General features: G+C 50.7%; 1 protein-coding gene across 1 annotated transcript in view; it reads left to right on the top strand.

Annotated features, from left to right (window-relative positions):
- Positions 1 to 22,382, top strand: part of PIK3R6 (phosphoinositide-3-kinase regulatory subunit 6) — a 46,431-nt gene that overhangs the window by 7,068 nt on the left and 16,981 nt on the right. The window contains exons 2-8 of the mRNA XM_068977278.1: positions 1,808 to 1,911; positions 11,467 to 11,550; positions 12,107 to 12,198; positions 12,901 to 12,969; positions 13,673 to 13,805; positions 13,946 to 14,015; positions 15,079 to 15,262. Of these exons, the coding sequence (XP_068833379.1) occupies positions 1,899 to 1,911; positions 11,467 to 11,550; positions 12,107 to 12,198; positions 12,901 to 12,969; positions 13,673 to 13,805; positions 13,946 to 14,015; positions 15,079 to 15,262 (645 nt within the window). The 5' untranslated portion in view covers positions 1,808 to 1,898. The remainder of the gene's footprint in view (positions 1 to 1,807; positions 1,912 to 11,466; positions 11,551 to 12,106; positions 12,199 to 12,900; positions 12,970 to 13,672; positions 13,806 to 13,945; positions 14,016 to 15,078; positions 15,263 to 22,382) is intronic.

Raw genomic sequence — 22,382 nt, 5'->3', positions numbered from 1 at the left:
GGTGAGCAGGGGCTACTCTTCACCATGGTGTACAGGCTTCTCATTGCAGTTGCTTCTCATTGCAGTTGCTTCTCTTGTGGCACACGGGCTTAGTTGCCCCATGACATGTGGATTCTTCCCAGACCAGGAATCAAACTCATGTCCCCTGCATTGGCAGGCAGATTCCCAACCACTAGACCACCAAGGAAGTCCCCCAATTTCCATTCTTTCCAGCTGAATATGACAGAACAAATTTCTCATGTCCTCCCCAATAGTTGATGTTACTCTTTTTTCTAATCTCTGCCAATGGTTTGCCACATTTTTGCATTCATTTTGATGATTATCATCAAATGTCTGTTAGTCCTTATTTGCAATTCTTTTGGGTGTTTACCCAGGAGTGGAATTCCTGGTAAACCATACAGGGAATCTCTGTTTAACTTTCTGAGGAATCACCTTACTGTTTTACATAGCAGGTGCTCAGTTTTACTTCCCAGCCAGCCATGAACCCAAGTTCTCATTTCTCCACACCCTTGCCAACTGTTGTATTTATTTTTTTTAAATAGCTATCCTGGTGGATGCAAAGTGTTTCCTCTATTTTTGTAAATTATCCTCATTAGATTTTCATATCAAGGGTAGGCTGCCTTCTTCAGAGAATCTTTCCTTCTTTCTCTATGCTTTGGAACAGTTTTTGCTTTACTCTGCATATTTGAGATAACTTATCAGAGGAGCCATCTGAGCCAGATGTCACTTTCTTTGAGGGCTTTCTCTGTTTCCTCACTGGTTACCAATATAAGCAATTTCTCTGAGTCTTCTAGAACCTTTTGAGTTATTTTTATTTTCCGAGAAAACTGTGTGATTTCGAGGACCCAGGGCTTTCTTTGTATAGATCAATGTCCTATGTGATGTTTATCATTCCTAATATTGTCTCTTTTTTCTCTCTTGATTTGCTGTCCCGTGTGTGTAGTGTTTTTTTTTTTCTTCTTCTTCTAAGAACAAGCTCTTGGATCCTTTCAGAGTTCTTCTACTTCTCACTTGGGGAGTGTATTGCTCTGGGAAGCTAACTCTGGGAGTCCCTCCCTCTGGGGTCCCAGTGGGGCAGCTTGTGGTCATGATGGAGGGCTTGAGCTCTCGAGCCAGATGGTCTGAGTTCAAGTGCTCATTCTTTTACTAAGTACCTGACCTTGAATCAGTATTTAACCTCTGTGCTTCAATTCCCCATTTGTAGAATGGGGAGAAAAGAGTACCTCCCTGACTCATTGGAAAAGACCCTGACGCTGGGAAAGATTGAGGGCAGAAGGAGAAGGGGGTGACAGAGGATGAGGATGGTTGGATGGCATCACCGACTCAATGGACATGAGTTTGAGCTAACTGTAGGAGATAGTGAAAGGACAGGGAAGCCGTGTATGCCATCATGGTCCATGGGGTCGCAAAGAGCTGGACACGGCTTGGCCACTGAACAGCAACAGCGTAAGGTTAATATTAAAGAGTGAATGGTTGGGACTTCCCTGGAGGTTTAGTGGTTAAGACTCTGCACTTCCACTGCTGGGGTGGCTGGGTGGGGCATGGGTTTGACCCCTGGTCAGGGAACTAAGGTCTCACGGGCCAAACAGTGTGACCAAAAACAAACAAAACACTGAGAGTGAAGAGTTGACAGTTTTTAAATTTTTAGAAGAGTGCCTGGCACGTAGCAAGCATCACAGAAGCACTTCTTAAATAAATCTAGACTCCCCTTCCATGTGGGAGAAGCCTCAGTCCCCTGGTCTCCTCTCCATTCCACACACAGACTTTCTGCACTTTCTCACCACTTACACTGTCTCTTATTTTGCAGAACCGCCTCTTTGCAGAAAAACAACCAATTTACTTTCCATTCTGCTGCCTGAGACAACCACATCCTCCTCTTACACATACCCCAGGCTCCCATGGAGAGCTCAGGTCAGTATGGCCCGGGGGAGAGGGGTCTGCAGGGTAGGGGAGGCCCCTCTTGAAGGTGAGAATGCCCCAAGGGCTGGCAAGGCCACCCTCCACCCAGCCCAGCTGGGACATCCCCACTCAGGTGCCCAAATGTGACAACATTGTTGAGAGATGGACATCCATGCACTTGTATGAGTCCCAGCTGCTAGCAGATCACTCAGCTGGACTTTGGGAGTAATGACAGTGAAAGCCAATATGTATTGCCAAATACTTGCATTTATTTAACAAAAATCTCCATGGCACTTACAATATATCAAGTAGTGGAAAAAGCACCCGACAAATATTAACTTGTTGAGTCTTCACAAAGACCCCGTAAGACAGATAGCATTATTGCCTTCATTTTACAGAACAGGAAAGTGAGAGAGGACACATAGTATGTGGTCCAAACAGGATTTGAGACAGTGGCATCACTGACTCAATGAATGTGAGTTTGAGCAAACTCTGGGAGATACTAAAGGACAGGGAAGCCTTGCGTGCTGCAGTCCATGGAGTTGCAAGGAGTCGGACATGACTTAGCAACTGAACAACAACAGCAATCAGGATTTGAACCCAGCAATCTAGCTCCAGCGTCCAGGCTGTGAATGACTTCACTGTGGGCTGCCTCATGCAAACATCAGAAGGATTCTGCGAAGTAGGGATATCAGTACAATTGTCCTCATTTTACTGAAAGAGAAACAGGCTCAGAGAGGTTAGGTAATTTGCTGGAAGCTACCCAGCTGGTTGGTGGCAGAGCTAGGACTGGAACCTAGGCCTGGCTAATTCCAAGACCCACACTCTTCTCCCTGCACCATCCTGGGATAACAAGCAGAAATGACCCTACCTCCAAGATGTATATCAACTAATGTTCTTCCAGCAAGTAAGAAACCACTCCTCCCCCCACCAGGCATAGACTCTACTGTCATTGAAGATCCCTGTCTCTGGGAATGGTAAGGGACACCCCGAGGCAGGCACAGCTACCAGCTTGTTATCATTCCCAAGACAAGCATCCCTTTCCACACCCTGCTTACCCTCAGAGAGCTTTACCCAATCAGAAGACGCTTCAAATAATGACTCCCCCAATGAGAAGAGCTTCAACCAGTGAATCACCCAATGAGAAGAAGCTTCAATCAGTGAATCCCCCAATGAGAAGAAAGTTCAACCAGTGAATCGCCCAATGAGAAGAAGCCTCACCAGTGACTCTTGGTGTCTCAGTATTCCTGGTTGTCTTTAACCAGCTGGGGTTTGGGCTGGGAGGACAGGGGTAGCGGAACACTGTGAAAGTCTCCTAAATATTTCAAAATCAACTTACTTTGCACTCACTTGAATTACAGTTAAGACCCACCATGCTGTGTTTTAAGAAGAGAGTGAGTGAGTGAGTGAAGTCGCTCAGTCGTGTCCGACTTTGCGACCCCATGGACTGTAGCCTATCAGGCTCCTCTATCCATGGGACTTTCCAGGCAAGAGCGCTGGAGTGGACTGCCATTGCCTTCTCCAGGGGATCTTCCCTACCCAGGGATCGAACCTTGCCTCCCGCATTGCAGGCAGACGCTTTACCTTCTGAGCCACCAGGGAAGCCCTTGAGAAGAGAGGTGTACCGGTAAACTTTCTTTGGATACAAGCAATAGAAACCCATATGGTTCATTTAATTTTCAAAAATATAGCGGAGCATGGAAGGAACAACTGAAGCACCAGGCAGCAGAAAAGACAAGGAACAGAGTGGATCTGCCAGCAGAACAGAAAAAGGGAGGTTTTCTTCACTCCAGTCCATCATCCACACAAGGGTCACCCAGAGGGCAAGGAGAGCCTGTTGGCCAGCTTGGTTCTGTGCCACTCCAAGGCCAGTCTCACTGAGATTACAGTGGGTAAAGAAGGCTACTGGGCAGGCAGGACCACCAGCATCCACTCTCAAAGATGCGACAGATGGCCCCCACCCTCCCAAAGTTCAGTGGGTGAGAGAAACATCCTCCAATCAGGATGCTTGTCTGGGAGGGCGAAAGAGGAGCTTTCTCATCATGACTAGGACGGAGTCGTCCTGGCTGACTTCCCAGATTACAGTTGTTTTTTTATATTGCTCCACCTTTCTACAGTCCTCAGAGTCCTCTCATCCTAGGGTCAAGAAGAGGGGCTCCAGAAAATGAAGATGTTTATTTTGAGGGCAAAAGGGCAGTGTTTCAAGGGCACCAACGGTATTGCTGTTTTGTCATTCCTGCGAACAGGGGCAAGATTGCAAACCTTTTTAGAACCATCTGAGCCTTTATTCCACCTGCAGGGAAGGCGGAGGTCAGGCACAGGATGGAAGAGGAGCAAGAACTGTATTACTCCCGTCAATGGCACATCTGGGTGCTGGGCACATAAATGTCAGTGAACAACTGAGAGGCTTCCCTGTGGTCCAGTGGTTAAGACTCCACGCTTCCCCTTCAGGGGGCGCAGCTTTGATCCCTGACCATCCTGACCCTGGGAGCTTCATTCTGTGTCGCATCAGGTGGGATCCTTCCTTGCAGCCCGCAAGCTCTGGATCTTGTGTGCTTAGTTGTCCCACAGCATGTGGGTTCTTAGTTCCCTGACCAGGGATCGAACCCAGCTCCCTTGCATTGCAAGGCAGATTCTTAATCGCTGAACTAGCGGGGAAGTCACGACCTTCATTCTTAATTCAGGGATGATTGTCCTCTGTGAACTCTGGGCATCTTGTCATTTTACTCCTTCCCCTTACAGAACAGATATCAGATCTCCAAACTAAGACAGTGATTCTCATTAGAATTAGCTTAATTCTGTAATCCTGTACATTCGAGTCTCCTGGGGAGCTATTTTTAAAAATTGATTATTAGTCCCCACCCTCAGATATCTGATTTTTTTGGTTTGGAGTGGGCTGTGCATTGGCAGTTTTGAAAGCTCTCCAGGTAGTTCTAATGTGCAGCCAAGGTTGGGAACTAGGGGAAAAGACAACATCCAAGCGTAGGTTGGGGAGAGATTTGATTGTCTAGGATCGCAGGGCAACAGAGAGCTGGCACTGCCAAGTCCTAGGTCAGCTTTGAATGTCCGGAAATTGAGGAGCAGACCCCAGACTAGGGGGTCCCTCTGCGGTCAGGACCCTGTCAGCTTTTCTTCTCCTTTCCTTCCTCCCTATTGTCTCTTTAGCTGTGATAACATCTACGCTGGTTGGAGAGCTGGGAACCGGTGTGTATGCGTGTGTGTGGTTTGTCTCTCCACCTTCTTTTCTTTTTTCTTTTTTTAATTTTTCGGCCATACTGCATGGTACTTGGGATCTTAGTTCCCCAACCAAGGGTCGAACCCAAGGGTCGACCAAGGGTCAAGCCCCCTGCAGTGGAAGCATGGATTCTTAACCACTGCACCACCAGGGAGATCCTATGGGAAGTTTTTTTCAGGCAACTTCATCAGGGGTGTTTATTTGTGCATTCAAGCCCCAGGCACACATAAGTAGACACATGCCCACGGTTTCACTGGGGTACACCCTCTTCTCTTTCCCCAGTGAAGAGGTGAATGGTTGCACATAAGATGACAGCTTTAAAGGAAGAGCAATTGGCAAACAGAAAGCTCTGCTCCAGCAGCTCTGTGACCTTGCAAAAATCACCTCTCCCCTTCGAGCCTCATTTCCTCATCTGTGAAATGGGAAGAGAGTCAGCTCCAGGGCCCCTCTGGGTCTGACCTTCTGTGGCTGGACAGGTGACAGAGGTAAGGGTCAGGTCTGTCCCTCTAGATTGCGCAAAACAGGGAAAACAGTATTTATTCTGCCAAACTCACAGGCCTCTGCCCAGAACCCAATGAACTCAACACACCAGAGAACACTTTGTATGTCCCTGAGTCAGAGAACAGTAGCTGCTCTAACAAATGACCCCAGTGTCCGTGGATCAACACAACAAATGCTTATTTCTCACTCAGGTGGCTCCTGAATACAGGCTACAGTCTTTCAGGGACTGAGATTTCTTTCCTCTTAGGGACCATCATCATTTCTTCCAAGCTCATGGAGGACAGGGCAGAGGGTTTTATGGCCACACCTGAAAATGCCACATACCACTTCCACTGCATGCCATTGGCCAGAACTCAGTCACATGGCCCCCACTGAGCCACCACAAGGGAGTGTGGGAAATGTAGTCTTCTCATCTAACCATGACAAAAATCAAAGTGGTTTAACATGTACCGTTGTCTTGCTACACCTACACAAGACTTTCTACGTGTCTACTCTCAAGTGCTATTTAAATGTTAGGGATGAGTAGTTATCTGGATACCTGATAGTTATATCCTGCTCCTGAGTGGAGGGGAGGATAAGGAATGTTGTTTATTTGGTGGCTGTCCTGGATCAAGAATGATGTCAGGGGGAGTCCCGTGGTGGTCCGGTGGTTAAGACTCTGTGCTTCCAATGCAGAGATTCAGGGGACATGGGTTCAATCTCTGACTGGGGGACTAAGATCCCATATACTGTGTGGTAAGGCCAAAAAAAGAGAAAGAAGAATGACAACTCTGAGATATTTGAGGCATGAGAAATACTTTCGTGGGCTTAATCAAATCCAGTCCAGCTTCCAGCTCTAGTTTTCCGAGGTCAGGACAGATTCCTGTGCCATTCACTGGGGGCACCACCCCCAGCTCTTTGGTATCCTGTGAGAAGCCCAGAGGTCACAAAGTCTGGATGATGGAAACATCTGTAGGTCTTCAGTCCACGGTGCCTGCAGCCCCCAGAACAGTCTGGTCAGGCTTGTGTGGTCCATGAGACAAGGGGCTCCTCTGGGGACATTCCTGCACCCTGGCCAAGGTGGCCCAGGAGACCACACCAGTGGCACTCAGGTGCACAGAGTTTGGTGCTTAGCTCCCCCCATCTGAGATCTCTGCCACCACCCATCAGCTTTGTCCCAGCCAGCCCTGGTTCTCCTCCTTCCTGGGGTTCCCACAACCCTTGTGCCCTCACAGTCTTGGAGAATCTGACCTCCTGCCCTCAAATTGCCACTTTCTCTCTCTCTTTTTTTAAATTGGAGAATAATTGCTTTACAGTATTGTGTTACTTTCTTCTGTACAGCATGAATCAGATGTAAGTATACATAACATCCCCCTTGCTCTTAAGTCTCCCCTGCACCGCCCCCCCATCCCACCCCTCTAGGTCATCACAGAGTACCACGTTGAGCTCCCTGCGTTATACAGTAGATTCTCACTAGCTATCTGTTTTGAGACACGGTGTATAATTCAAAAAGACACAGGCACCCCGGTGTTCATGGCAGCACTATCTACAATAGCCAGGACAGGGACGCAACCTAGATGTCCATCGACAGATGAATGGATACCGCAGTTGTGGCACATATAGACAGTAGAATATTACTCAGCCATTAAAAGGAATGAAATTGGGTTATTTGTAGTGATGTGGATGAACCTAGTAGAGTCTGTCATATGGAGTGAAGTCAGTCAGAAAGAGAAAAACAAGTATCGTATAATAACACATATATATGGAATCTAGAAGAATGGTGCTGATGAACCTGTTGGCAGGGCTGGACTAGAGACACAAATGTAGAGAGTGGACTTGTGGGCACAGCGGGGGAAGGAGAGGATGGGTCGCATTGAGAGAGTAGCATTGACATCTACATGCCAGTCTTCTTTTTAACAAAAAGCAGCAGCCTTCAACCCATCCCTCTGAGACAATCCAGTGTGATTGTCTCAATCAGACAGCCAGGGGTCTCAAGGTCAAGGGGCCGAGGAAAGGATGTAAGTAAGAGAAACAAGGAGAGTGACCTCTCTGAAGCCCTGGAGGAGCCATGCCCTGTCTCAGGAGGGCAGCTGCTCCCCAGCCCCTGTCACTGGCACCTGGGAGAAGAATGCATGCCCAGTGTTGACAGACTTTCCAGAGATGCCAGGAATTCGAGCTTTTATGCAAAATCTCCTCATTTGTGAATGCTGGCAGCTAGTTCAATTTTTTTTTCCCCAAAGACACTCTGCAAGCCCAAACAAGACATGTCTGCAAACCAGATGTGGACCAAAGCCTGAGTTTGTTCCGGCTGCCCAGACTTTCGAAAACAGGGTTTATTTAGGGGTTTTCTCCCCGGGCTATTGGCAGAGTTTTTTTTTTTTTTTAACTTCTCTATTTTTCTCTGAAACATAAAAACATAACTCCCTGTGCAAAACAGCAGGGGAACCTAAGGCTCCAAAGACAAAGGTTTGGCTACCCTTTTAATAAGTGAGGAAAACACAGTTATTAAATATCACAGTTTTAAGTCTCTTGTGTGGTCCATGTTGGGGTGGCGGGGAAAAGGAAGACGAGATAGAACGTAGCATATTTTTTAAATAACACACCCTGTGCTCAGTTGCTTCAGTCATGTCTGACTCTTTGGGACCCCCCCCCCACGCCCCGCCACATCGGCCCCAACCCATGGACTGTAGCCCACCAGGCTCCTTGGAATTTCCCAGGCAAGAACACTGGCGTGGATTGCCACTACCTTCTCCAGGGGATTGTCCCGACCCAGGGATCAAGCCATGGTCTCTTGCACTGCAGGCAGATTCTTTACCACTGAGCCACTGTGGGAAGCTTAACTCATCCTGCGTTAACTCATTCATCTTCATGCCAGGTGAAACTAGGTAGATGGAAGGACAGCTCGGGACAAGCCTTCTTGCCAGGCAAAATAATTTCCTTGCCAGTTTGGGGAGATGCTGCACTGCCCAGCAGAGTGGCCGGGTGGGCTAATGTGGACTGGAACACCTGCCCACTTCCTGCTCGGAGCCCAAAGGAGACTCAGACCTGGACCTGCCCCGGGCCAGGGGGTGAGTGAGAGGCCGGAGGAAAGTGAGAGTATCAGAGATGCTGGGCGACCCCAGACTTGCAAGGGTCCACGCAAGAGTCATGGAAAAGTGGGTCCATGACTGTGACAGCATGGGGTGTCTTGACCTAAACAAACTCTGACTCCTGGGCTGCAACCTGCTGGGTTGCAGATTTGTCCTCTCTGTCTACCCTGGTCGCTCAGATGGCAAAGAGCCCGCCATCAATGCGGGAGACCTGGGTTTGATCCCTCGGTCAGGAAGATCCCCTGAAGCAGGGCATGGCTATCCACTCCAGTATGCTTGCCTGGAGAATTCCACAGACAGAGGAGCCTGGTGGGCTACATACAGTCCATGAGCTCTCCAAGAGTCGGACACAACTGAGCCCCTAACACTTTCACATTCTCACCTTTGTCCTGATGCTGCTGCTGCTGCTAAGTTGTTTCAGTCGTGTCTGACTCTGTGCAACCCCATAGATGACAGCCCACCAGGCTCACCCATCCCTGGGATTCTCCAGGCAAGAACACTGGAGTGGGTTGCCATTTCCTTCTCCAATGCATGAAAGTGAAAAGTGAAAGTGAAATCACTCAGTCATTGTCCAACTCTTAGCGACCCCATGAACTGCAGCCAACCAGGCTCCTCCGTCCATGGGATTTTCCAAGCAAGAGTACTGGAGTGGGTCTCCAGTGCCTTCTCCACACCTTCGTCCTACCTACTTTCAAAGGAACCCGAGAAGAATTAAAATATATGTTTGTAAAGCAGGAGCACCCCAAAAGGAGCAAAGGAAAGAAATCGCCATCTCTTGAGATGAGCAGATTTTTGAGGCAGGGCCTCCATGTGGCTGTAAGTTTCCTGACAGCTCAGGCAAAAGCAGAACCTTTTGGGGTGTGTGGTTTGTACTGACAACCAGAGACTGCACCCCTGTCTGTAGAGACAGCCCCTCGGTTGGAGCTGATTTTAAAGGGGAATTGATGGCACAGGGAGTGTCTGCCGTACTTCCTGTGCTGGTCCTGATCCTCCAAAAAGCAGACGGAGGAGACAAGATTGGACATGCAAGGCTTCATGTGGGGAAATACCTGTGGGATAGAAAACGGACAGGGACCCGGTGAGGGCTGGAGGAGCGCGCGCTCAGACTGTGGGGCAAGCCCAACACTGAAAGAAGGAGAAAGGAAGGAAGGGCTGGGTGGAAATGTGCTAGACTGACCACGGGCTGAGGAACCCCTGAACCAGAGTCAACCGTCCACAAAGGTTCCTGAGGACGAGCTGGCTTTAGAATCCCTGCTGCTGTCCGTATTGGCTGGAAAGGGATGGATTTCACACCCCGACAGCCCCAAGCTCCTGGATCCCTTAAACTCCTTGTAGTGGGAGATGAGTTAGGTGCATTTTCACAGCTACCACGCTTTCCAAATGTCAGTTACCATCTCCAGAGTTTTGCCATGTCAGCACACTGCTGTTAAAGGAAAAAAAAAATTATCTTGACGTCTGTTAAAATCCTAACGGGGGCTTCCCTAGTGGCTCAGTGGTAAAGAATCCACCTGCCAGTGCAGGAGACTGGGGTTCAATTTCTGGTCCGGGAAGATCCCACGTGCCAAGGAGCAACAATGCCTGAATGTCACAACTACTGAGCCTGTGCTCTGGAGCCCTTGAGTCCGTGGTTCCTGAGCCTGCATGCTGCAAGTACTGAAGCCGCACACCCTAGAGGCTGTGCTCTGCAACCACAGCTGTGCCCCCTGGTCGCCACAACTGGAGAAAAGCCCACAGCAACAAGGAAGGCCCGGCACAGCCAAAAATAAATAAATAAGTAACATTATATATGTATTAAAAAAACCCTAAGGAAGACTTTATTCAAGATGATTGCAATAGAGGAGGGGCCTGGGGCTCAGCTCTAAACAAGGCACAGATGTAAGGGGATTTGCAGTCGACAAAGAGAGGGAGAGGTCGGTGGGCGGAAAGCCACTACAAAAGGACCTCAGGGCCGGGGGAGTCTCGATAGACCGTCCTAACAGGACTCTTGCTGGAGGCAGGTTGAGGAGTTACCCATCAAAGGTGGGGAATAGAGAACTGGATCATCGAGCCGGGGCTTCTCGAATGACTGGCAGCAGGATTCGTTCTAAAACTGGGCTGGGAGGCCAGGGACAGGACAGGGGCTGTGCTGAGAGCCTAGTGGAGAACAAGGCTTCAAGGATCCCGAGTTTGGTCAGGGAGAGAGTCTTTGTCACCTCCTGCCATTTAGCTCATGTATTTCTTTAAGCTGACTTTAAACGTTAGCTTCTTCACACTAGTTGAGGAACTAGTTACATATTTTTTCTCTATGTTAAAATCAGTGCAGAATTACTCAGATTTGGGGATCACCTGTATACCACTGAAAAGTGTCTCATGGGACTTCCCTGGCAGTCCAGTGGTTAGGGCCCTGTGCTTCCACTGCAGGGCACAGGGTTTGATCCCTGGTAAGGGAACTAAGATCCCACATGCCTCATGGTGCCAACAAAAAGAAACAAATGGGATTGTCCCACATATCTCTGGCAGTATATATACCTCGCCCTGAGATACTCTGGTTGTACAAAGAACACAAACATGCTGATCAAAAGGCCGTTTTCCAGCCCTGGCCAGGATGCAGGCTGCCAGCTCTAAGTTGATTGCTTCTGGGCTCCTTCTGAGGCTTGAAGAGGAAGCTAAAGACATTCTCAGGGAAAGAGGAGGTTGAGGGGAAGGTAAGGCTGGGGCAGCTGAGCCTCAGAGCTCCCAGCCTGAAAGCCTCCCCACCTCCACCCTCTCCACCCCCCACCCCAGATGTGGAGCTGGATCTCCAGCGGAGCGTGCAGGCTGTGCTCCGAGAGCTCAGCGCCAAGGCCCCCGCCCTGCAGAGCAACCGAGGTAAGAACCAGCAGTCCTCCATGCACTGTTGGCTCCCCCACTGCCCCGTCACCGCCCCAGCCAACTCTGCCCATGTGTTCTCAGGAAAGTGCTCCGACCCAGAGTTCACAGGATGAGGGAGGCTTCCAGCCAAGCCCCCATCCTGCTGGAAGTCCTTGGGACCTGAAAGACCCAGATGCCTTCTCTGCCCGCTGGCTCGCCCTCCCAGAGACCGTGGCAGGGGTCTGCCATCCTTTGTCTTAACCACATTCTCCAACTCCCCTTGCAAATAAGATTCCCCTGGCACTGCAGGCCCCAAGGACTCCCCGGCACGTGGCTGAGCTCCAGAAGCCACGTGCACACACCTGTCCCCACTAGCATCCCACCTCTGTCCTTTCTGCCCTGGGAATTCACCGCCCACTGGGGTGAAGATCAGAGCTCCCCCATGTGTGAGAAGCCTACCCATGGGCTCGGAGCCTGGCACCCAAGGCAGTGGGGGGCAGGGTCAGACCTGGAGCTCTGGGGCTCCAAGTCTCAGGGTCCTGCTCAGCACTGTGCCCACCCTCTCCTGGCCCAGGCATGTGGAGGTGGTCCCTGCACAAGAAGGTTGAGCGGGATCCTGGGAAGAGCCCGGTGCTGGTCCGCATCCTGCTGAGAGAGCTGGAGAAGGTGGGTTCTCACTCAGAGAGCTGGGGAAGGTGGGTTCTCACTCAGAGAAGGTGGGTGGGTTCTCACTCAGAGAGCTGAATAAGGTAGGTTTTCGGGCTTCCAGGAGGGGGTGAGAGGACGAAGGGCCATGTCTGCCCATCAGCCCCACGTTCCCCGCACTCTGGTCTTTTGGTTTCTACCATATTTCTCCCTCTCCTGTACTTTCCTGTGAGCAATAGTATCTGCACATTGATTCCCATTGTTTGACCTGAGTTAACATCTTTCAGAAAGAATCTCTAGAACACCACCATAAATGGAAAACCCATGTTACTCGACAGAAACGAAAAGCTCCTACAAACATAAATGTATGACTGCTAAGAATGGTCAAAGTTACAATCATCCTTCTCACCACCCGTGCTCTACAGCTGGGAAAGCTGCACTCCAGGGGCCTCCAGGCTGGGGACTCACCTGTCCTTTGCTGCCAGCTGCTGCCCCTTCTCCATGGAGGTCCCTGTTCCCCTCCCCCAGTACCTGGGCTCCCGCACCCATGCGCCCCGCCCCCCCCCATCCCTACTGCTCTTCTGCCAGGGCAGGCTCTGGCCCCTTTTCCACACCCCTTGGCCTGGTGGGACACTGCCTTCCACCCCATCTCCCGCTGGGATGAAGCAAGTCCCCCCCAGCCTCTGGCCCCCTCCATGCCCTGCGCTCTCTCCTGTCTTCCAGGCAGAAAGTGAGGACGCCCGCCACGTCATCATTCCCTTGCTGCACACTCTAATGTACGTGCTCACTAAGGTGAGCGGGGCTGAGGGTCTGGGTGGTCGTGGTGACCCCGCAAGTGACTGGGTTGGTCACCCAGGAGACACTGGGTCTCTGCCTGGGAAGCCTGGAAGAACTACCGCCTGCCCTATCTGGCTTCCTCCCTTAGCCCTGTCCTTGCCCTGAGACATGAAGAGATGAAACTGGGGAGGTGGGGGGCAGGGGGTAAAGGTGCAACCCCAACAGAGCAGAAGGGTTGGGAGGAGAGTTGATTTGCTGGAGGAACAGGATGGGGATGAATTTCCATCTTGATAAATGTGAATGGAGTGTCTTGCATGAGTGCATACTAAGTCGCTTCAGTCGTGTCTGACTCTTTGCAACCCTATGGACTGTAGCCCCCAGGCTCCTCTGTCCATGGGATTCTCCAGGCAAGGATACCTGCGTGGATTGTCATGCCCTCCTCCAGGGAATCTTCCCAACCCAAGGACTGAACCCATGTCTTTTACATCTCCTGCACTGGCAGGTGGATTCTTTGTCACTAGTGCCACGTGGGAAACCTGAATGGGATGTCAACAGGGGAGGAGTCTTAGAGATGATGGGAGAAGCAGCTAAAGGTGTAGACTTGGGAGGGAAGGGTGAGCCCAGGTCTCTGGCTCTTCTCCCGTCCCATCAGCCCACCCCAGCCAGGGCCCTTTGTGACCCAGGGCTCTGGGCACCCTGACCCCTCCCTCTCACCCAGGCCACGGGCATCACAGAGGAGCTCCACCGGAGAACATACGCCTTTTGCATGAGGTTGCTGACCCTGCCCGCCCCCTACTGCACGATCGCCCTGGACTGTGCCATAAGGCTGAAAACGGAGACGGCCGTCCCAGGTGAGCACTCCCAGCTCCACCTGAGGTCTCGCCTTCCTCTCAGGATTCCAGGCAGCTCGAAAGCTCCAGCAGCTTCTGGGAAAGTGGGGAACAGGGGCCAGAGACTCAGGGACTGGTTGGCTGAAGCAGTTGCTCTGCAGGGACGCTGTACCAGAGGCTGGTCATTGCCGAGCAGAACCTGACAAGCGAGCTGTACCCCTACCGGGAGAGGTGAGTGGCCCCAGCCAGCGTGCTGCTGCCGGGAGGATGAGCCAGGAGGCTGGATGGAGAGGAGCCCCAGCAGAGCTTCTCATTTGTCCAGCCATGGGGGATGTCCTCCAGGGGGGAAGGGACGTCGTCCTCCAGGGGGAATGGGATGTGTCCTTCCCTGGACGTCCCGGAGAGCAGTCAGGTCTTTCTTCTTGGCCTGGATTCAGAGCTCCCCCATTTTCACCTGCAGAACGTGGGTGTGAGCCCTGGGCCGTGCTGCGGTTCTGTGGCTCCGCCTCCAGCCTGCCCTTGGCTGTGATGTAGCATCAGGCAGCCGGGGGTGGCTCCAGGATTTAAGTAGTTCAGGCCACAGTCACACCATGAGGTCTGGGCTGTGAGTGTAGCCCCTTTTGATAAGATTGAGGACACATCCTTGCTCGCGCTGGAGAGAGGAGCTGATGGGGTTGGGGGTGGGGCAGGGGGTGCTGAGCCTCCTTCCCGCAGGTACCTCTGCTGACCTGGTACTGAAAGGGGCAGCCTGGGGCTCAGTGTTCATGGAAGTGCAGGGAGTGGAAGGGACCCAGAGGACGTGGCATCAGAGAGCCTGGGTGACAGTTGGGTACGGAGGAGAGGGTGGGAGAATTGAGTATGGAGGAAAAGGTGGGTGAGGCTGGTTTTCCGGTATGATGAAGGCGATGAGAGATGGGGCTCACTTAAGGATTGGAGTTCCAGTTTCAGTGAGAAGGATATACGGTCCCTCCTGGAGGATAGTGGGGTCACTGGGGCACAACGCTGAGGCGGAGAGCGACATTTCAATTGGAGTTTCCCTAAACAGGAGACTAGAGGTCCCCAGAGGGACCAGGTGCCCCCCCAAAGGACTGTGCCTGCTGTTCCTTGCCACAGTCCCCACCGCTCCCTAGTGTTATCCACCCCTCCCCCCACAGACTTTTGAACTCGAAGCTCCTGTTTTTGGAGGAAGTAAATAACTTGGGGGGAGTCTGCAAGGCTCTGAGGGTGCCCCTCCAGTGGCCCTCCTCCCCAGGGTCATCCTCATCAGCCCCCGGCCCCCCACCTCTGCCCTCAGAGTGTTCCTCTTCGTGGATCCTGAGCTGGTGTCTCCCTCCGTGTGCAGTGCCCTGCTGCTGGAGATCGAGGCGGCCCAGGGGCAGCAGACGCCGGAGGCCTGCATGCGCCACGTGATCTCCCACGCCCTGCAGGCGGCGCTGGGGGCGGCCTGCCACGCAGGCGCGCTGCAAAGGAAGCTGCTGGTAAGGTCACTGCCCTGCTTACCCACATCCGTTCTCCTCTGTCCATACCACCTTTCACCCCTTAAGCCAAACATAAATACACATTCACTAAGGAAAATTGGGGAGAAAAATGCAGATGAGCCGAGAGAAAAAATAAAAATCACTCGCACCCCTCTACTCAGTCATGTTAGCAATTAACATTCAGTATATTTCATGAATAATACGGATGGTGGCCATCACAAAAACCACTGTTTTTGTTTTCAAAAAATATTTATTTATTTATTTGGCTGCATTGGATCTCAGCTGCAGCACACAGGATCTTTTAGTTGGGGCTTGTGGGATCTAGTTCCATGACCAGGGATGGAACCCAGGCTCCCTGCTCTGGGAGCAAAAGAGTCTTAGCCACTGGCCCACCAAGGGAATCCCAGAACCAGTTTTTTGAACGTCTCTTGGGTTCCAGGTACCATGTTAGACATTTTACATGTATCACCTTAAAATACCACTGCACTGTGAAATGGGTGTACTTATCAAAACAAAGGCACAGAGAAGCCGATCACCTACCTGTGGTGACACAGATAAGAAGTGGCTATGCCTGGATGTGAACCCAGGTCTATCTGACTTCAAGCCTGTGTTTAGTTTCCGTCCAGCCCCACCCCTCCCCCATCCTTTTTAACACTGAAATATGCCATATGGAAATATTTTCCTTGGAAAGCTATGCTTCTAACAGGGCAGAGAATTCTCTCTTGTGAACATGCTGTCACTCCTTTAACTCGCTTAACTAGTCCCTTGTTCCTCTTGTGGGCATTTCGTTTGTTTCCTAGCTTTCCTTTCTGACTCTGCATCTGGTAAAGAATCCGCCTGCAATGCAGGAGACCTCAGTTCGATTCCTGGGTCGGGAAGATCCCCTGGAGGAGAGACAGGCTACCCACTCCAGTATTCTTGGACTTCCCTTGTGGCTCAGTTGGTAAAGAATCCACCTGCAATGGGGGAGACCAGGGTTCAATCCCTGGGTTGGGAAGATCCCCTGGAGAAGGGAAAGGCTACCCACTCCAGTATTCTGTCCTGGAGACTTCCATGGCGTCGCAAAGAGTCAGACACGACTGAGCCACTTTACTTTCACTTTTCACTAGCTTTTCTCTCTGACTCAGCCTCAGCCCCTATCCACAGCCAAGACCACAGCAGATAGAGGTTCTCTGGCTGGGGTGGCCCCAGGTGCTGGATTTCTTGGGCAGGGGAGGATGCCAGAAGGGCCAATCGGAGTCTGCACGGGGTGGTGCAAGGTGCCAGCCCTGGGGAAGGTGGGTTGACGGGTGGCTCTGTGGTGCAGTGCTGCCGCTGCAGGAGGAGCTGGCTCCAGAAGAGAGGTTGCCTCTTCTGGAGGGGTCCACGATCTTCTGCTTGTCCTGCCCCAGGAAGTGGGTGTCTGTTCTTTCTTTGCCCGTCAAAACACACTGGAGGCATTACTCTTCCTCCTCTTGTATTCCATTCTCCATATCCTGAGCCCTACATCTTGGATCCTTCCTTTGATGTGTGTCTTTTGTGTACCACTGTTCAGTTCAGTCACTCAGTCATGTCTGACTCTTTGCAAACTCATGGCCTGCAGCACACCAGGCCTCCCTGTCCATCACCAACTCCCGGAGCTTGCTCAAACTCATGTCCTTCGAGTCGGTGATGCCATCCAATCATCTTTCCTCCTGCCTTCAGTCTTTCCCAGTATCAGAGTCTGTTCCAAGGAGTCAGCTCTTCACATCAGGTGGCCAAAGTATTGGAGTTTCAGCTTCAACATCAGTCCTTCCAATGAATAATCAGTGTTGATTGCTGCCGGATTGACTGCTTTGATCTCCTTGCAGTCCAAGAGACTCTCATGAGTCTTCTCCAATACCATAGTTCAAAAGTATCCATTCTTCAGCACTCAGCTTTCTTTATGGTTCAACTCTCACATCCATACATGAGTACTGGAAAAAACCATAGCTTTGACTAGACAGACCTTTGTTGGTAAAGTAATGTCTGTGCTTTTTAGTATGCTGTCTCGGTTGGTCATAGCTTTTCTTCCAAGGAGCAAGTGTCTTTTAATGTAGTAGCTGCAGTCACCATCTGCAGTGATTTTGGAGCCCCCCAAAAAATAAAGTCTGTCACTGTTTCCACTGTTTCCCCATCTTTTTTCCATGAAGTAATGGGACAAGATGCCATGATCTTAGTTTTCTGAATGTTGAGTTTTAAGCCAAATTTTTCACTCTCCACTTTCATTTTCATCAAGACTCTCTTTAGTTCTTCTTCACATTCTGCCATAAGGGTGGTGTCATCTGCATATCTGAGGTTATTTATATTTCTCCTGGCAAACTTGATTCCAGCTTGTGCTTCATCCAGCTTGGCATTTCTCATGATGTATTCTGTATATAAGTTAAATAAGCAGGGTGACAATATACAGCCTTGACGTACTCCTTTCCCAATTTGGAACCAGTCTGTTGTTCCATGCCCGGTTCTAACTGTTGCTTCTTGACCTGCATACAGATTTCTCAAGAGGCAGATCAGGTGGTCTGGTATTCCGATCTCTTTAAGAATTTTCCACAGTTTGTTGTGATCCACACAGTCAAAGGCTTTAGCATAGTCAATGAAAGAGAAGTAGATGTTTTTTCTGGAATTCTCTTTCTTTTTCTATGATCCAGCGGATGTTGGCAATTTGATCTCTGGTTCCGCTGCCTTTTCTAAATCCAGCTTGAACATCTGGAAGTTCTCGGTTTGCATACTGTTGAAACCTGGCTTGGAGAATTTTGAGCATTACTACACTAGCATGTGAGATGAGTTCATTTGAACATTCTTTGGCATTGCTTTTCTTTGGGATTGGAATGAAAACTGACCTTTGCCAGTCCTGTGGCCACTGCTGAGTTTTCCAAATTTGCTGGCATATTGAGTGCAGCACTTTCACAGCATCACCTTTTAAGATTTGAAATAAACCTTAAACTGTGTCAGTTGTTTTCTGTCATACCTTTTCTCTAAAAGCACCATCCACACCATTCCTTTGTGCTTGCCCACCTGCTTGGACCTGCTAAGGGTTCTAGACTCACTCCTCCCACCTCACCATCCTGGATGTCTCTCTTTCCATAGCAGTCCTTTTGGGGGTTCACTACACACAGCCACATGATGGAGGAATGCCCCCCCAACTTGTACCTAAGCTCCAGATTTATTTATTTAGCTGTCTGGATTTTAGTTGTGGCATATGGGATCTACTTCCCTGGCCAGAGACTGAACCCAGAACCCCTGCTTTGGGAGCAGGGAATCTTAGCCACGAGACCACCAGGAAAGTCTCCCCAGGCTGGTTTTAGCACAGACACCTAAGGCCCCTCCTGTGGGCTGCTGTCCTCTCTCCCTGCACTCGGCTGTGGCTCCTGGGGATAGAGGAGGGGAACTCGGACCAGCCTTCCTGACCAGAGCTCGTGGGCTGACCCGGCGCCCCCGTGCGGCCACCTGCGGCTCTGCAGATGGTTTCTGGCCACCAAACAGGCTGTGGTCAAGTCGCCAATTTGACACAACAATGTCAGCTACGTCAGTGTTGCAGGAAGCGGGATCCCTTCCAGGGTCCAAGAGTGGACTCTTGTCCAACGCTGGGAAATGAGTAGTCCAAGGAGACACACATGCTTACCAAGCAAGAGACTATTGGGAAGGCGCCAGGTGGGGAGCAGTAGCGTAAGGGAACCCAGGAGGACTGCTCTGCCATGTGGCTCGCAGTCTCAGGTTTTGTGGTGAGGGGTTAGTTTTGGGATTGCCTCTGGCCAGTCAGCTTGCTTGGCCCATGATCTGACTCGGGTCCTTCCTGGTGGCACACGCATCTCTCAGCCAAGATGGACCCCAGTGCAAAGGATTCTGGGAGGCTGGTTGTCTCCACCCTGTTGTGGCCTCTCCCGAATTCTCCCGGTTAGTTTTATTGGAGCCTCTTGCTATGAGACCACTTAGGCAAGCACTTCTCATCCTGCCTGGCCAAGGTGGGTTGTGTCAGCCAATGGTCCCCTAACATAAGAACATTGGCTTTTGTTTCTCAGTGGTACAGGCAGTAGAGCATCTCAGGCCTCACTCCATCCCTGAATCAGATGCGCCTGGAGTTCAGGGGATAATTGGCTTAGCAGTGAGGCTGGGCAGAGTTTGAGGGCATCAGGATGGGGAAGGATTGGGAGGTGCCTGGTCAAGAATGGAGTGGGGTTCAGAGCTGGAATTAAAGGGTGCCTGCACCATTTTGCTACAGAAAAAAAAATGCTGAAAATGAAAGCTGTATTTTTTTTTAAGCACAGTCAGCTTGTTATGCGCTCTCCCTCACTTTATCTGAGTGTCCATTTTAGGGAATAGAGGGTGGGGGGAGGGGCCAAAGAAGTATCAGGAGAGACAAAGGAACTGCACCATCTGTCTGAAGTTAGAGACCCCGAGAAGCTTGGAGTTAAGGGGTCCTCAAGGACCCCCGGCACCCCCCGCCCATTCTGGGTGCACCCAGACAGAGGCCTGGCCTGGGGTGGCCCACTCCCTGAGACCCCAGCCTCCTTACCTGGAATTCTGCTCCTGGGGAAGCTGTAGGGATCCCATGTCCAGTCATATCTGCCGGCTGGAGGACAAGTGGGGCCTGAGAGAGGTGGCCCAGCCAACCACGGTCTGGTGGCTAGGCCATATCTGGCCAGCAGACCACATCCTGTCTGCAGAGGGCCTGGTCCAGCCCTCAGGTAGGGAGTGGAGGAAGTAGACTGGCCTCCCTGCATGTCCACAGAATCAGCTGACAAGGCCTCGAGGCTTGAAGGTCAGCTTGGGATGACAGTGTCCCAAGGTGTCCAGGTGGGGCTGCCCCGCGGACAGGCTCGATCCTTCACTTCCTTTAAGCCTTTACTCAGAAGTCACTGTTCACTGAGGCTCCTCTGGTCACACTATCTAAAACTTCAGCCCCTCCCCCAAATTTCACATCCACTCCCTGTTTTATTCTCTTTTCATTACTGTTATTTATGATACTGTACATTTCACTAATCTTGTTTATTATTTCCCCACCCCCACTCGTGCACACATACAAAGAGATGCACTATAATATAAGCTGGGCTTCCCACGTGGCTCAGATGGTAAAGAATAAGCCTGCAATGCAGGAGACTCAGGTTCGATCCCTGGGTTGAGAGGATCCCCTAGAAAAGGAAATGGCACCCCACTCCAGTCTTGCCTGGAAAATTCCATAGACAGAGGAGCCTGGCTGGCTACACAGTCCATGGGGTAACAAAGAGTTGGACACAACCAAGAGACTAACACTTTTGCTATAAGCTTTCACTTTCAATATAAGCTACATGGAGATAGGAATTTTAAAAATGTTTGTTTGGCTGTACTGGGTCTTAGCTGCCACAAATGGGATCTAGTTCTCTGACCAGGGATTTTGAGAGCTGTTTTGAGAGCTTGGAGTCTTAGCCACTGGACCACCAGGCAAGTCCCCAAGACAGGAATTTTTATCTGTTTTGTTTACTGCTGTACCCTGGAACTTAGAACAGTGCCTGGCACCTAGGAGGTACTTGGTAAATATTTAATTAATTCACTTATAATCAATTTGTAAGATGAAGCAACAAGATGAGATGGTCCCCAGGGTCCCTTCCAGCTCTGATTCCTTGTCCCTGTCATCACTTGTGTTCATTCAGTTGATCATTCAGCAGGTATTTACTGGAAGCCTCAATAGTCAGAATGACCCTCTCTCCCTGAGCCCAGGAAGTTAAGCCTTTGCTCAGCAGACCCCTAGCACAGAAGAGAGAGCAAGTCCTGCAGTGCCCACCTGTGTCACTTCTTTGGGTCCCGGATTCTCAGTGATGAGCTGGGATTAGTTGGGGAGTAGGGAGTAGGACACAGCCCGAGAATGGTGACCCAGGGTGGTTGTCAGGTCAGGGTGGCAGGACTGTACCCTGGAGACGGAGCCTGCAGTGCTGGAGAGCGTGGTGCCGCTCTTTCAAAGAGGGAGGAACTCTTTCAAAACCTATTTCTATTAAGGGGAAAGGCTCTGGTGCTTTACCCTTAGCCTCTTTTTTTTTTTCTTTTAAAGAATTTTTTTGATGGGGCCATTTTAAAAGTATTTAATTTGTTACACTATTGCTTCAGCTTTATGTTCTGATTTTCTCACCCCGAGGCATGTGGAATCATAGCTCCCCAACCAGAGATGGAACCCACACCGCCTGCTTTGGAAGGTGAAGCCCTAACCACTGGACTGCCAGGGAAGTCCTCCCCTTCACCTCCTTAGCACTCGCTAATCTACCTTTTTCAAAAGAGAAAGCAAGCTGCCAGCTCTAAAGCCTTGGCAGCCCATAGTACCTGGCTAGAATTTAATAACAGAACTTTGTGATCATTCCCTGGTGGCTCAGATGGTAAAGAGTTGGCTTGCAATGCAGGAGAGCCGGGTTCGACCCCTGGGTCAGGAAGATCCCCTGGAGAAGGGAATGGCAACCCACTCCATGATTCTTGCCTGAAGAATCCCATGGACAGAGGAGCCCTCGGGCTACAGTCCATAGGGTCGCAAAGAGTCAGACAAGACAGAGTGCTTAACACTTGTGATTATTATATTCAGCTAACTTATTTTCTATTTATGAGAAGTGACTGTAGCATTTTTACTTAGAGCAGCAATATAAAGTTTCCTTTTGATATAATTTTGAACCAAAGAAAAAGTGCACCGATTTAAAGAAAAGTAATGATTATAGATAGTATGTCAAAGCAGTATAGGAGTGACAGATGTTTAGGAAATATGCAGCAAGTAATGTGTTGAGCACCTACTGTGCCGGCAGATGTAATAGGGGTTGGGGAGCTGTAAAGGAAGCAGACAAAACTGCCGCCTTCCTGGAGGTTACATCCTAGTGACGGCAGAACAGTGATCCAGAATGCTCGGTGACATTCCGAGGAGGGTGGGCGTCAGTGTCATCCCTGGCCCCCTGGGTTCCCGGTCGCCAGCCATCCCCCCACAACAGGAAGTGAGGGGCCGAGGGGACCCCCTCACCAGCTGCAGAGAGCATCAGGCAACAGCGAGTCCCTGGATGTGGGGAGCAGAAGCTATCCTGGGGAAGTTCCTGCCGGTGTCCGGGGCAGAGGAGAGGTGCCACTGGGCCGTGGGTGCACCTCCGGACTGGGCGGAGCAGGGGCGGGAGGTGCTGGGCCA

Source organism: Capricornis sumatraensis, chromosome 8 (assembly GCF_032405125.1).
Source record: "Capricornis sumatraensis isolate serow.1 chromosome 8, serow.2, whole genome shotgun sequence".
In the NCBI taxonomy this organism is placed as follows: Eukaryota; Metazoa; Chordata; class Mammalia; order Artiodactyla; family Bovidae; genus Capricornis; species Capricornis sumatraensis.
Note: the sequence above shows the minus strand (reverse complement) of the source record. Positions and strands in the feature narration are given on the sequence as shown.